General features: G+C 44.4%; 1 protein-coding gene across 1 annotated transcript; it reads right to left on the reverse strand.

The window, feature by feature from the left end:
* Positions 1 to 10,239: 10,239 nt before the first annotated feature.
* Positions 10,240 to 12,222, reverse strand: LELP1 (late cornified envelope like proline rich 1). Its single transcript, XM_047872740.1, has 2 exons — positions 12,086 to 12,222; positions 10,240 to 10,674 (listed from the first exon to the last, which is right to left on the reverse strand). The coding sequence occupies exon 2, from the start codon at positions 10,650 to 10,652 to the stop codon at positions 10,356 to 10,358; it is 297 nt and encodes a 98-aa protein (XP_047728696.1). The 5' UTR covers positions 10,653 to 10,674; positions 12,086 to 12,222; the 3' UTR covers positions 10,240 to 10,355.
* Positions 12,223 to 12,716: the final 494 nt, after the last annotated feature.

Below are 12,716 nucleotides of genomic sequence, written 5' to 3' on the forward strand. Positions count from 1 at the left end.
TCAGGCTGGGAACTGAGAAATGAAGGGTTAGTAGAGGGAAATGGGGAGTAAATGATCACTAACCCTAATAACCTATTTGTTTGCTGTTTTTTATTCTTTTCTCTTTTCTATCCCTACGTCAGCTCCCTCTGACACCTATCTCCTAACTGGGAATATTCTCATAGCTCTTGTCTGGATATCCATAGCCCAATCCTACCTGACACCACAGTTCTACCAGAGGTTTTCCCTTCTCCTCTATTTGACAATTTCTTTTTGAAAATCAGATGCAGGATACTAAATGGAATACACAGGATGGAGTGGAAGGCCCAGGAAGTGGCAAACCACTAAAAATCAGTGGCAAGTATAAAGCCCAATGGAGGAAGAGAACAGCCTCCTTAAGGTGGAGCAGGAAGTGAGAGGGAGAGAGGGCACAGATGTCTCCACTTACCTGTCTTCAACAAGACTCCACAAAGGATGTGGATTGCAGGGCCCGACAAGGTAGGGGCTTTTATATAGTGCCTGGTCCTGCCTCCTACAGAACTGACTGGTCACGTGGGACAATGTTCTAATTGTGGAGTCACCATAACGAGCTTCCTCTGAAATTGCCCATGGTTTGAGTCACTGCTTGGGAAGCCTGTTAATCAGCCTCCATGTGGGCCGCTGGGTCCTCACCAGACCTCAGCAGGGAGGGGCTCCTCTTAGATCTCTCTCATTAAAGGTAGCAGCAAAAGAATGTTCATAAAACGTTATCTCAGTCTGTTAAACTGGTATTGGGTTCCTTGTCTGTCCAAACTGGTTCAGGATGTGGTGAGAGATAAGATCCACCTTATTCATCTTGCTTTCATCAATGGGGAGATTTACGTCTAAGGCCTAGGGTCTGTCTGTGTCAAGGACATGTATGGCCTGTTTCGGACATTTCCTCTGGATACCTCTTCATTGGGCCTGGAAAGTCACACTTCCTGACCCAAAGAAGATGGGTTGTCTTGTGGTTCCAAGTGCACAAAGGCCCTACAGCCTCCTGAAGAGAGTGATTTTCCCTCATAGAAGGCTTGAGAGAAATTGGACTCATTTGTTACTTGTAGGGTGAAGGAGAAGAGGAAAAGAAGACAGGTAATCTTCATCTTCTTAATTTTTATTTATGTCATTTCTAAAAGTGGATTTACAGAGTTTTCACAGTGACCAAGAAAACAGGATATGGCAAGGTTGGTCTGCCTCCTTGCCTTCTCAGAACTCAGGTCAATAAAAGCCAGGGGGATGAAAGGACAAGTGTAAAAGCAAACACACTCAGTTTTCTCTACATCCAAACCTCGGTGTGAGCTGCCACTTCTGTCTTGGGTGCCCTCTCTCTCTGTGACTTGTGAAACCCTAAGCATACTGCAAGGCTCAATTCAAGTCCACCCCCTTCCAAGAGCCTTTGCTGATTACTCTAAACCAGAAACAAATTTACCTCCTTCTGAACTCCCATACTGGTTATTGTTGGTGCTATTTATATGATATTTGCTATAGTTATTGGGAATCCTAGTTATTTAAATACAAGATCTTATTGCTACCTCAGTTGTAGGTTTCTAGAGGGTAGGGGCTAGAAAATGGAAGATTAATGACTATTAATGCAGTGAATGCATTAATTAAGGAATAATTAAGGTAAATGTAGGAGACAGCTGGAGTAGAGGAGGATCTCATGTATTAGAGGATGAAAAAAAATTTGTTTTTATGGAAGAAGCCCCTAGAGCACAAAGTGGGGCCTTTTTCTTGTTTGCTAAAGTTGATAAAACCCCAGGGACTTAAAGATGATGGGCCCCTCTAACTTGAAGAAGTATGTTTAGGTCATTTCCTAAGAAAAAGTGTTTGGCTAAAATCAGAGTTTCCTTTAACGGTTTATACAATTTTTGCATGCTTGATCCCCAAAATAGTTTTTAAAAGGTGAGCTGAGGAAGATCAGGTGACATTTTGGTCTTTAGGACTTGTGCAGAGAGGATTGATGTAGCACCAGCATGGGCCCCCTCAGTGTCCTGTAAGAGGCCCAGGGTGGGAGGGGTCGGAGGTAGGCCTAGGAGAATCATGCTGATGTTATTGCGAGGCCCATGATCTGCTGGGGACTGGGGTGAGAGTGGAGCTATGCAGGATGAGGAGAGGGATTTGGAAGATCCATGGGTATATCTGAAGGGGCATGGTCATTTGGAGAATCTGGGAACTGGGTGATCAAGTATAGGATGGGGGGTAAGGGGTTCCTCCTTTTCTTTCTTCTCTTTTTTCATCTCCTCTTTCCATTTCTCCTTTCCCTCTTCATCTCCTCCATCTTTTGTATGAAATGTTGTCTAAGAAACAAGATGACTCTCTGGAGTTCTAAGAGACAAGAAATTCTCCATCACTGGGTTTATTTATTCATCCCTTTAGTCATTCATTGCTCTGCTTGGAGTCATTCATGGTTCTGAGACTGTGGACTCATGGAGAATATTGGCAAAAGTAAGCCCCCATGATTGAGAAGAAGGCCCTTTTATGAGTCTTGGATAGCTGGAAGGTCCTGGAAGGCTCCTGAGGGAGATGTCTGCTCTGTTTTTTGCTGGACAGTAAGAATTAGTAGGCAAGGAGGGCAGGCAAAGATATTGCAGGTGCCTGGAAGAAGGAGTGCTGCTAGAACCCAACTGAGAGGAGAGCCTGGGGCTGACTCAAGAAAGTGGTGGGTGGGAGGCTGGGGGGAGAGCCTGCTTGGTTGAGATTTCCAGAAGTTCTCCACAATAGGATGCACAAGGTGACCTTGCTTGTGCCCCATGCATTTCTGTATCTTTGGCTGAGACTCAGGAAGAGACCAAATAGGGATATGTATAACAATGAGGAAAGCAGGCCATGTTCTCATGGAGGAGGTAATGCGGTTAGGAAGAGGCCAGAGTTCAACTTCTCTCAAAGGACTGTCTCTGCCTCACAGTGAGCTGATGACATTGAAGTGGGTCCGATGTAATCACAAGGGCCCTTCAATGTGTAAAAGGGGGCAGAAGAGTCAGTTTCACAGTGATGTGATTTGAGAAAGATTGGCTATTGTTGGTTTTGAAGATGGAGACCAGGCACCAGGAATGTGGACAACCTCTAGAAGCTGGGAAAGGCAAGCGAACAGATTCCTCCTTAGAGCCTACAGAAGGAGATAGAGTCCTGTTGGCATTTTGGTTTTAGCTCAGAGAGACCTGTGTCAGACTTTGGGCTTCCAGAACTCTAAAATAATATATACTTATGTTATTTTAAGCCACTAAAGTTACGGTAACTTGTTACAGCAGCAATAGAAAATACACCTTTCCAATTTCTGAAGATCTTGGAAGTCTCAAATGAAGAAGTAAAATCCCACTTAGCACTCCATCATTTAAGTACCTACTCACTGGTCATGTCAGCTCCTCAGAGTCAAAGACCAGCTTTGGTGATGCATGGGAAAAGGACTGGATTCAGGACCCCCCCTGACCTGGAGTTGACTCAGTTACAGAGTATGTGTAATACTGGATAAACTACTTAGCCTCTCAGAGCCTTAATTTCCTCTTGTTGAGAAGGGATAACATTATTTCACAGATTCCTTGTGAGGAATAAATTCGAGAACATATGCACCAACTCTTAGAGCCATCAGGCTACTTATAGAATGTTAGTGTCATCTGAATCTGTTCAGGACTTAAATCCCTCACAAAGCATTCTCAATTCTCTCAGTTCTTGTTCCATCTCTACTCTCCCCCCAGCACTCTCTTTTCTTATGGTTTTCTAATCACTGGGATGCAGTAGACTACACAGAGGCCCAAAGATTTGGCTCTGTTCCAAACAAGAGGTGTGACTTCAGGCAAGCCCCTGAATCTTTCTGGCCTCAGGTTCATCATCTTTAAAATAGTAAAGGTAGACTAGAAGTCAATCCAGGTCCAATGCAGCTTTGATATTCTGTGATACTGTAAATGTGGTCATAAATGATTTGCCCAGGCATCTATATGACTTTGTAAGTATGTGGATGCATGTCTGTAGGGAGAGTGGGGGAGAGGGTCTCTTCCTCCTTGATTAGGTTATGATTTATAATCCACTTAGTCTTCTGTTTTCTGTGGGTGGCAGTGGCCTAGCCAGGTGGCTGAATGACCTTAGAAAGCCTATCTTTTCCTAGGTGCAGAGTGGGAGTATTTTGGGGTCTGAGTCCTCAAAAATCAACCTTAGTGGTTCAGTATCTGGGGTTGTAGCCTGGACAGCTTTGGGGATATTGTCTCACTCTAAATCTTAAGATTAGGTGACTAAATAGTTTCTGTAACCATCCCCAGCCCTTCAGCAAGACTGGGGCTAATCTGATTGAATGCCATCTGAGATTTAAGATTTTAAATTTCTGCAGCTGTCATTGGGAGCCAGGGTATAATTACACAGGATCAGCAGAAGAGAGTCAGGTGTGTGCAGGACATGTCCCCCCACTTCCCATCAAATAACTATCTCCTTTGTTCAGATCATAAAAGTTCCCAGACTCTTCTGATTCACTCTACTGGCCCATCTGCATATTACAGGGCAGTGGCTCTGATAAAGCTGAATGGTGCAGAATGTGGCTCACCCCATTCCCTGGGAGCAGGTGCCACTGGAGAGCCTGTGGGCTCCTGGAGGAGAGCCCACCACCCCCTCACTTCCCTGTCTCCAGTGTCACCTGTATAGACAGTCTGAATCAGAGGCTGTGGGAGGGGCTGAAGGTTACTGGCCACTGTGCCCAGAGGGGACATGACAGTACACCTGATTCCCCTTCTTTGTTTCAGTCCAACACATGCTTTAAATAGGAGGCACTAAATTATTTATTAACTGCATTTTTTTAGATGAGGCAAATGAGGTACAAAAATGTTAAGGGCCTAGTTCAAGACCATATGGTGAGCTCATGTCTGGACCAGGCAATGGCCCATGTAAAAACATTTAGGACAGAACCATATTGGGGATTCTTTATAAACTTCAAGGAAGCAACAAAGATGCAGACCAGTCAGTGGTTCTAAACAGTTTTGAGATGATTGAGAAATATACATATGTACACATCTTTACCTTCAGAGGATTCATGGCCCCAAGGTTAAAGACCACTGACACAGGAAATGGGGGAGAAGTGTGTACCCAAATTGTTTATGTCGATATTGGTCTTCAGTCCTTTTCCTCTTTGAGTCTGGGTCCTGGCTCTCTGTGGCCTAAATTGGGGTTAGAAATCCTAGACTCTTCTAGAAACCAAATCAGTGTGAACTTGGTTAAGATGGTTCTCACTCTGGAGCTGGGTTTCCTCACCCAGATACTGAGGCACTGAGCACATTCCATGCCACATTTGGCAAATTTTATGCTCAGTCATGCAAAAGTCCGCATCTGGCTTATACTGTGATTTGTGGGGTCTGGGGCACAGTTTGGTAATGGGTGGAGGGAATGACCCTATAAATCTGCTTGCCTTCAAAGATATTTGCCTTCCTTTTCTTTAACTCCCTCTCTCCCCATCAAGCCTGCTGTACCACTCAGCAGATGGAAGAACAGGACAGGTGCCACAGCAGATAGGGGTGAGGACTCTCAGCGCTGACCAGCTTCCGGAGTGCTTTTGTGTTCTGGCTTTCTAAGTTCAGTTTCTCATGCCAAGGGCTTTGCATATACCATCTCACAGGTCACTCCTCTCCACACCTCAGTGAGACTCTTCTCATTCTGCAGGAGAAGAAACTGAGACCCCTTCTCCCACTGAGGTGACACAAATTGCCTTAGCTACACAGTTGAGAGTGTAGAGTTCACTTGGAATCTCACCTTCCAAGTTGAGAAATCTGCTCAGAGGCAGGCTGCACTTCCCAGGTGAGGTTGGGGGGAGGACTGGCAGGATCTACCTCTTGTCTGTCATTGAAAGCAATCAATGCCAAGGATGCCCTTTTCTCAGCCCCAGGCCACCCATATTCAGCCCCGTCTCCCTCTCCAATCTCTGAATTCTGGGAATGACACATGTGTGGAGGGTAAGCAACACGGTAGCCAGGGCCTCACCTCAGAGTAAACTTCGTTTCTTTGGAAAAGTGCATCCAAAACTGCTGAACATGCACTCATTTATCCTTATTGAATATCTTCATTGTGTGCCGGGCCATATCTGTTCTCAAAGAACTTACAGCCCAATGTAAACAGATGGACAGAATATGGCAGGGTAAGTGTTACAGGAGAAAGGTGTGGATGCTCTGAGACCACAGAAAGGGGCATTTGACCGGCCTGCCTGGGACAGTGGAGGAAGATTCCTGGAGCGGGTAACCTCTCAGTTGGGTTCTGATGGAGATGAAAACCAGCCCAGCCCAGTCCTCAGAGGAGGACTTGATGGAAGGAGAAGAATGATAGAGGACAGGCAAGTGTAAAGTCATGCAAGCCAGAAACTGCTGTGCCAGAAGTGCCAGGGGTTACCTGTTGCTGGGCTGCACAGCTCTAGAAGGAGAGAGAAGTGGCAAGGTAAAGCCAGACAAGGAGGTGGGGGCCAGCTCCAGAAGAGTTTCCCATGACTGGTCAAGTTATCCGAGCTGTTATTTAGGCAAAAAGGAGCCTTTTAAGGATTTTGCACAAGGGAGTGACATGTTTAGACTGGGATTTTAGCCAGTCTACCTTAGCTGCCTTCCACTGGAGGCAGGACTAGAAGGTGAACTTGGAACCTCACAAGCCAGTTAGGAGGTTCTGGGTGGTATAGGTGAGAGACAATGTGAGCGTTTCTGTTGGAAAGAGCATAAACCCTCAGTCTGAGCAGCATTTCTTCCCAGCCTGGGAGAGAGCATGGAGCTCTGCAGATGAGGTTTCATGCACCAGGTACAGCTGAAAATACCCTGGTTTGAGTTATATGATCAGTTTGTATTTTAGCATCTTTATGTGTTTGGTAATTGACTTACTGTATTTACCAATCTGTTTCTTTGCTGAGCATCAAAAGCTGTGGCACAGAAGTGGTTATGGCTCGTTATTGTCAATAAAGCCTCCCAGGATGTGCTTGTGCTCATATCCCTGGCTGGAGTATTTGGTCATGTGGAAGCAAGAGGGGCAGTTAGGACAGGTTCAGTAACTGGTTCCTTGTTGCCATCTCTACAGCTGACATTTGCATGTGAGGGACACATGAAAGTGAGCTCTAAGTTGTCTTCCAGCTTCACAGCTTCAAAGCAAGACATCCTTGTGATTGTGTGCCAGCCCTTTCATATAGTACTGGCCCAGCTCACAGTGCCACCCCCAGCTGGCTTGGTCTGGGAGGACTTACAAGTCCTTTTGCAAGGCCAGCTGTATGGTTTCTTGAGAAACCACGATGCAAGAGGGCCTGTGGTAGAGTCTTCTCTTATTGTTTTTCCATGAAAGGAGAGGGCTTGGTCCTGCCCAATCACATTATCTGTGAGCCATCAAGCCTGGCACTGCGCAGATTCTCGTGATGCCACTCTTCTTCAAGTGTCGCTTATTTATTTATACAACCCTCTACCATTTGGGGCAGGGCCCTGGTGACCGCCGCTGGGGCTGGCAGTAATTATGGCATTCTGCAGGGAGGTAGCACACTCATCACGTTCTAGCCATCTTTTCTGGCATTGCCTTTGATCCAGCTTTTTGCTGGGAAAGTAGCCATTAGGAGATGTGTATCTTTGGATTCATTTACATGGGAGAAAAGAGAATTAAAGTGGCAAATGGATGGTTTCATGTTCTCAGAGATGGCCTCCACCCAGTCTGTGCCCAGAGTCCTCAGAGCAACCCGGGAGAGCACCAGCCCCTGACCCACACTGCCACAGGGCCATGGGACATCTGAGACCAAGACCATACCCCTGAAAGGAAGGCACACAAAGTGGGATGCCTTCTGCATGTTGTGCACTCAGGTGTAGGAAGATGTTCTTCCTTCTTTTCCTTTTTTTTGTTTTTGTTTTTGTTCATTAAGCAAATAAAGATTTGGGGGGTTTCTGAAGTATTCCTGATTATATAATTTTTTTCCCACTACATGAGAAATAAAAGCTTACTAATGAAAATAGAAAGGCTAGTGAAAATAAAAATACTCCACAGGTTGCAACTCCATTGTCCTAAAATAACTAAGAATGTTGACAAATTTTCTTCTATTATAATTATTATTATTATAAGTTTTTGGTTAAATATAATTGCTTTTATACTATACCTCCAACTGGGGCCTTGCTCTTTCCCCCTTAGCACATTTTAATAATTGCATAATGTTTTATCAAGTAAATAGATCTAAATGCATTTAATCAAATTCCTGTTAGATATTTAAATTGTTTCTAAGTCACACTGTGATAATCTGACATACATACATAGCTTTTTTTTTTTTCCATTTTGGAATTATTTTTCTTTCTAAGACATGGAATAACAATTGGGTTCAAGGATTTTATGCTTTTGATATATGTTTCTATATTCCTCAAATTCTTTTTTAAAAGGAGTTTTGTCTATTTATGCTTTCTCCAACTGTGGCACACTCTTTAGCACTGGGATTCTCAGATATTGTTTAAAAGTGACCATTAAATAGATGGAAAAGACTGTCACCTTATAGTGCTATTTCCTCCCTCCTTTGTGATTTCTACTGAGGTTTAAGAGTTGTCCATCTATTATCAACAGTTGACCATATGTCCCCTAATGCCCTAAACTAGGCTTCCAGAGGCTCCCAGTGTCCAGGAAGTACCTCTCTGCAAGGACTCTGAGACCCAAAGGACTCTTCACATCCAGAAAATGAGGAGTTGCATGCCTACAGCCTTGTCTAGCTCTCATATTCTAAAAGTCTGCTTCTGCAACTAGCTCATTATATGACTTGGTCTGATGAGGATCCCAGGTGTCTTGGGCACATTTTGGACTATTTGTACTTACTGTACCTTTGTGGTTCTGAACCAGCTTCCAGACTCAGAAGGATATGAAGCTGTTTATATGCCATGATTCCATGGGCAACCAGCCCAGATTTCTTACTGTGATAGCAGAGAATCCTAAACCTACTTCCACTTGACTTTTGTGGGTTGTAATGACAAACTTGGTCACAGAGGCAGGCTCAAGCACTTCTGAGCAATCAGGTTTCTTTTCTGGAAGTAATAGCAGCATCTCATGCCCAACTTGTCAACAAGCTGGGTCTGCACCTGGCCAAGGACCTTACCACATGGAGGGGGGTCTGAGGAGAGGAGCAGACCCACCCTGAAGATGAGTAGAGGCTGGTGGAGATGAGGGAGCTTGAAATGGTGACCACACTCCCAGGCCCTGACATCCCAGTTCCTATAGTTCTAATTCTATGCCTCTTCTCCATCCTAATACCCTTCCCAGGAATATAAGCCAATATATTCCCTTTTGTGAATTAAACAATGTTGATGTGGACTTCCCTAGCCACTTGTAAGTAATCCCCACTTTACAACTGTAAATATTTTTCCTGTTCATTCCTAATTGAGGTCCTTCCAGATTTATCCTTTTTTGTGTGTGCTGAACTTTTCCTTTTGAAATTTTATAGATTCACAGGTTGTTGCCCAAATAGAGCATCTTTCACCGGAATTCTCTCCATGGCGACATGTTACAAAACTATGGTTCAGTATCCAAACCAGCCAGCTGACATTAGTGTAGTCCATAACTCCAGTTTTTTTTTTTAATTTTTAAAAGAGTACCTATCTGCTTACAGGTATAATTTAGAAACTATTGCCTCAGGAGACTTACAGCCTAATAAGGAAAAAAGGCACAGGGCAATTATGTTCAGGTGTGACATATGAGACACGGGAAGGTGCCATGTGCTCCCCTCTTGGAGTGCTGGCTGTGTTCCATTAAATCAGGTGCTTGGGCACATGTTCGCTCCCTAAGCCTCATGACAACCCTGTAAGCTTACTGCTAGCATCAGCACTCCTTTTACAGAGAGAAAGAAACCAAAGATCAGAGCAGAGCTAGAGTTTAAGCCCACTCAGCCTGTTTTCAGAATGTTCTGCCCAAGCATTATGCAGTAGGATTAATAGCGGAGGGTAGAATTTTTCCTGAGCCTTTCTGGACCTTTTCTCAATGTACCATTCCTCTTTTCCCCTCATGCCCACTTCCTCTGTCATGAGTACTTGGGATCCTGAGGCGAACCACTGTAACAGCCATATTTACAGCTCTCTCAGGCTGCAGTCTCTGGATGTGCCCCTCAAGAGATGCCATATTCCTCTATGCAGCAGGTGGGGCTAGAGGGGAGGTCATTTTCAAAAGTTGTTGATTGTAGAGTAAGGGCTCTAGCCTCCCTCTAGAGTGAGAGATTGTGTCTTGGTGGTTTAGTGCTAGAAAACAACAAACGAAAAACTAAAAAAAGAGAAAAGAAAAAAAAACACAGGAGAAGAAAGCTTTGCACAGCAGAGGAATATGTTTACTTGTCAGTTCATGGCTTCAGGTTTCAGCACCAAGATGGTGAACATGGTGGAGATGTTGGAGGTAGTGGGTTGAGTGGTACCGTTGGTGCCTCACTCTGGGGGTGGGCAGGGTGGTGGGCATTTAGGAGGACAGGGCTTGGCACAGGGCTTGGGAGGGGAGGGAGCTGGGCATGGAGGAGGGCACGGTGGGGGGCACAGCGAGGGGCATGGTAGGCACTTTGGTGGTGGTGGGCACTTCTCCCGTGGACACTTCTCAGAGCACCGTTGTAGAAGCTTCTTTAAACAGCTGGGTTGGCATTTGGCCTCACACTTTTGCTCACATCTGGGATCACAGTTCTTGGGCTCATTCTTGGGGTCACTAGATTTATTTTTATCATCACTCGACATTCTTTTTTTGATTTTCTGGGCCCTGTAAAGAAATATGCAACAGGTGGTATGTGGGAGACCATACAGCAAGGTAGGAGAGGACCAGCAACGCCTTCCCACTCATATCTCCTTCCCATCCTTGCTCTTATGAAAACTTTCCCAGGGTGGTTTGGGCTCTAGACCAAATTCTTTAAAACTTTTTTTTTTTAATGTTTATTTATTTTTGAGACAGAGAGAGACAGAGCATGAATGGGGGAGGGTCAGAGAGAGGGAGACACAGAATCTGAAACAGGCTCCAGGCTCTGAGCTGGCAGCACAGAGCCCGACGCGGGGCTCGAACTCACGGACCGCGAGATCATGACCTGAGCCGAAGTCGGACGCTTAACCGACTGAGCCACCCAGGCGCCCCAGCTCTAGACCAAATTCTTATTGAAAGGCTGTCCTCTTGTCCTTGGAGTGTATGATATTTCTTGGTCTCTCCACCTTTACTCTGCTTTTTGTTCACTTACTCTTGCCTCCATTCCAAATCTCCCAATAGGAGTTCTCAACCTAGCATCCTGGAACCACCCCTCACCCATGATAAAATCATATTTAATCATATATTTATAAATTTAATTGCTATCTTTTGTAACACCCTGTGTTTTAATTCATCTAAATGTACTATTCTGAAGTCATAAGTTTGGTTAGACTGCTAAAGGCATCCATGGCATAACAAGGGTTTTAAAGAACTCCTTTAGGGCCACCTCCATCTGGAGATGGAACAAGAAGATATAATAGTGGGTTTAGGGACTCAGGACACTTCTTTCAATCCTGTGTCCTGCCTAAGACCTCAAAGCCTTGATTTCTTCACTTGAGAACTTGGGATGGGAAGATAATTCAATTTCTACCATGGCTGAACTCCCATGGGCCACTATGGGACTCCTCCTCCCCATGAATACAGGAAGGGAAGAAATCAGGAGAGGGGGAGATGAGCTTGGAAATTCTAATTCTTCTGAAAACATGAATGTGAGAGCCACAAAATATGATTTTAAGGAAGAATTTTTTTTTTCTCCCTCTGTTAAGTTTTGGCCTGAGCTAGGTCTTCTTCTATGGATGGTTTTACTTCTAGGTATGAACACGGCTTTTCAGTCCCTGAAAATACTTGCAAGTTGTATCTAACTGGTACACCTTTGGTTTCCTTTAAGAATATAAAGTAAACTTTTATCTAATTTAGTTTTAAAATCAGTATAGCTCTCTGGAGAAATGGATCATTAAATTAAACTCCAAATTTGTTAAGAATATCTCTTTCAAAGGGGATAAAGCTACCCCCTTTCTTGTTACCAAAAATGAGAGGAAGATTTCATTCAAAAATAGCCATCGTCTTAACCCTGTTCAATGCATGGGATGCCGTAGGTCATTCTCAGGAAAGGAGAGAAAAAAGACGGGGCATTTCCAGTTGTCCAAATGCAACTCACCCTTTTGTATTTGTAGTGAACTTGACAAGTAGTCGAGTGAGGTGGGTGGTATTTCTGTGCTTGAGAAGGTGGATTTTCCCTCTGGCTCCTCTGCTCAGCTCTGAGGAAGCTAGGGGGTGGGGGAGGGAAAACCCCAGTTGTGACCTCATCACTGCATCATCAGGTAGCTATTGTTGTGTGACTCCAGAGCTCCCAGCTCAACTCAAGCCCTTGAGAATAGACTGCTTCTTCACCCCCGTTTGCTGTCTTTCAAAATTCATGCTGATGAAATCAGACCATGATGAATACTATTGAGTTCTAAGGATAAGAAGGCTCATTGTTGCTAGTAGCAGAAAAGCTCTGTTTACACATGGTCTCTCTTTCCTCCCAAATTTTACCTCTTTTGAACTTGCTCCTCCACCTTTCTAGTAGAGCTTCCTGGATTGCTCACAGTCATTTTGATTCTCTTCTCCCTAGTTTCTAATACAAGAGTCTGAAACCTCTTTTTGCCACTCCACACATCCTAAATTATTTCAGCTCTTTTTCGGTGTTTCTGCCTATATTTCACTGATTGTTGTGCTTTGGAATTTTTTTGTTTAATCAGGGAGTGGATATCTCTTGATGTCCAAGGTAAATTCTCCTTATTGTATAG

This window comes from Prionailurus viverrinus, chromosome C1 (genome assembly GCF_022837055.1).
Source record: "Prionailurus viverrinus isolate Anna chromosome C1, UM_Priviv_1.0, whole genome shotgun sequence".
In the NCBI taxonomy this organism is placed as follows: Eukaryota; Metazoa; Chordata; class Mammalia; order Carnivora; family Felidae; genus Prionailurus; species Prionailurus viverrinus.

Excerpts from the sequence above, each read along its gene's own strand:
- LELP1 (XM_047872740.1), bottom strand. The coding sequence starts at position 10,652 with ATGTCGAGTGATGATAAAAATAAATCTAGTGACCCCAAGAATGAGCCC.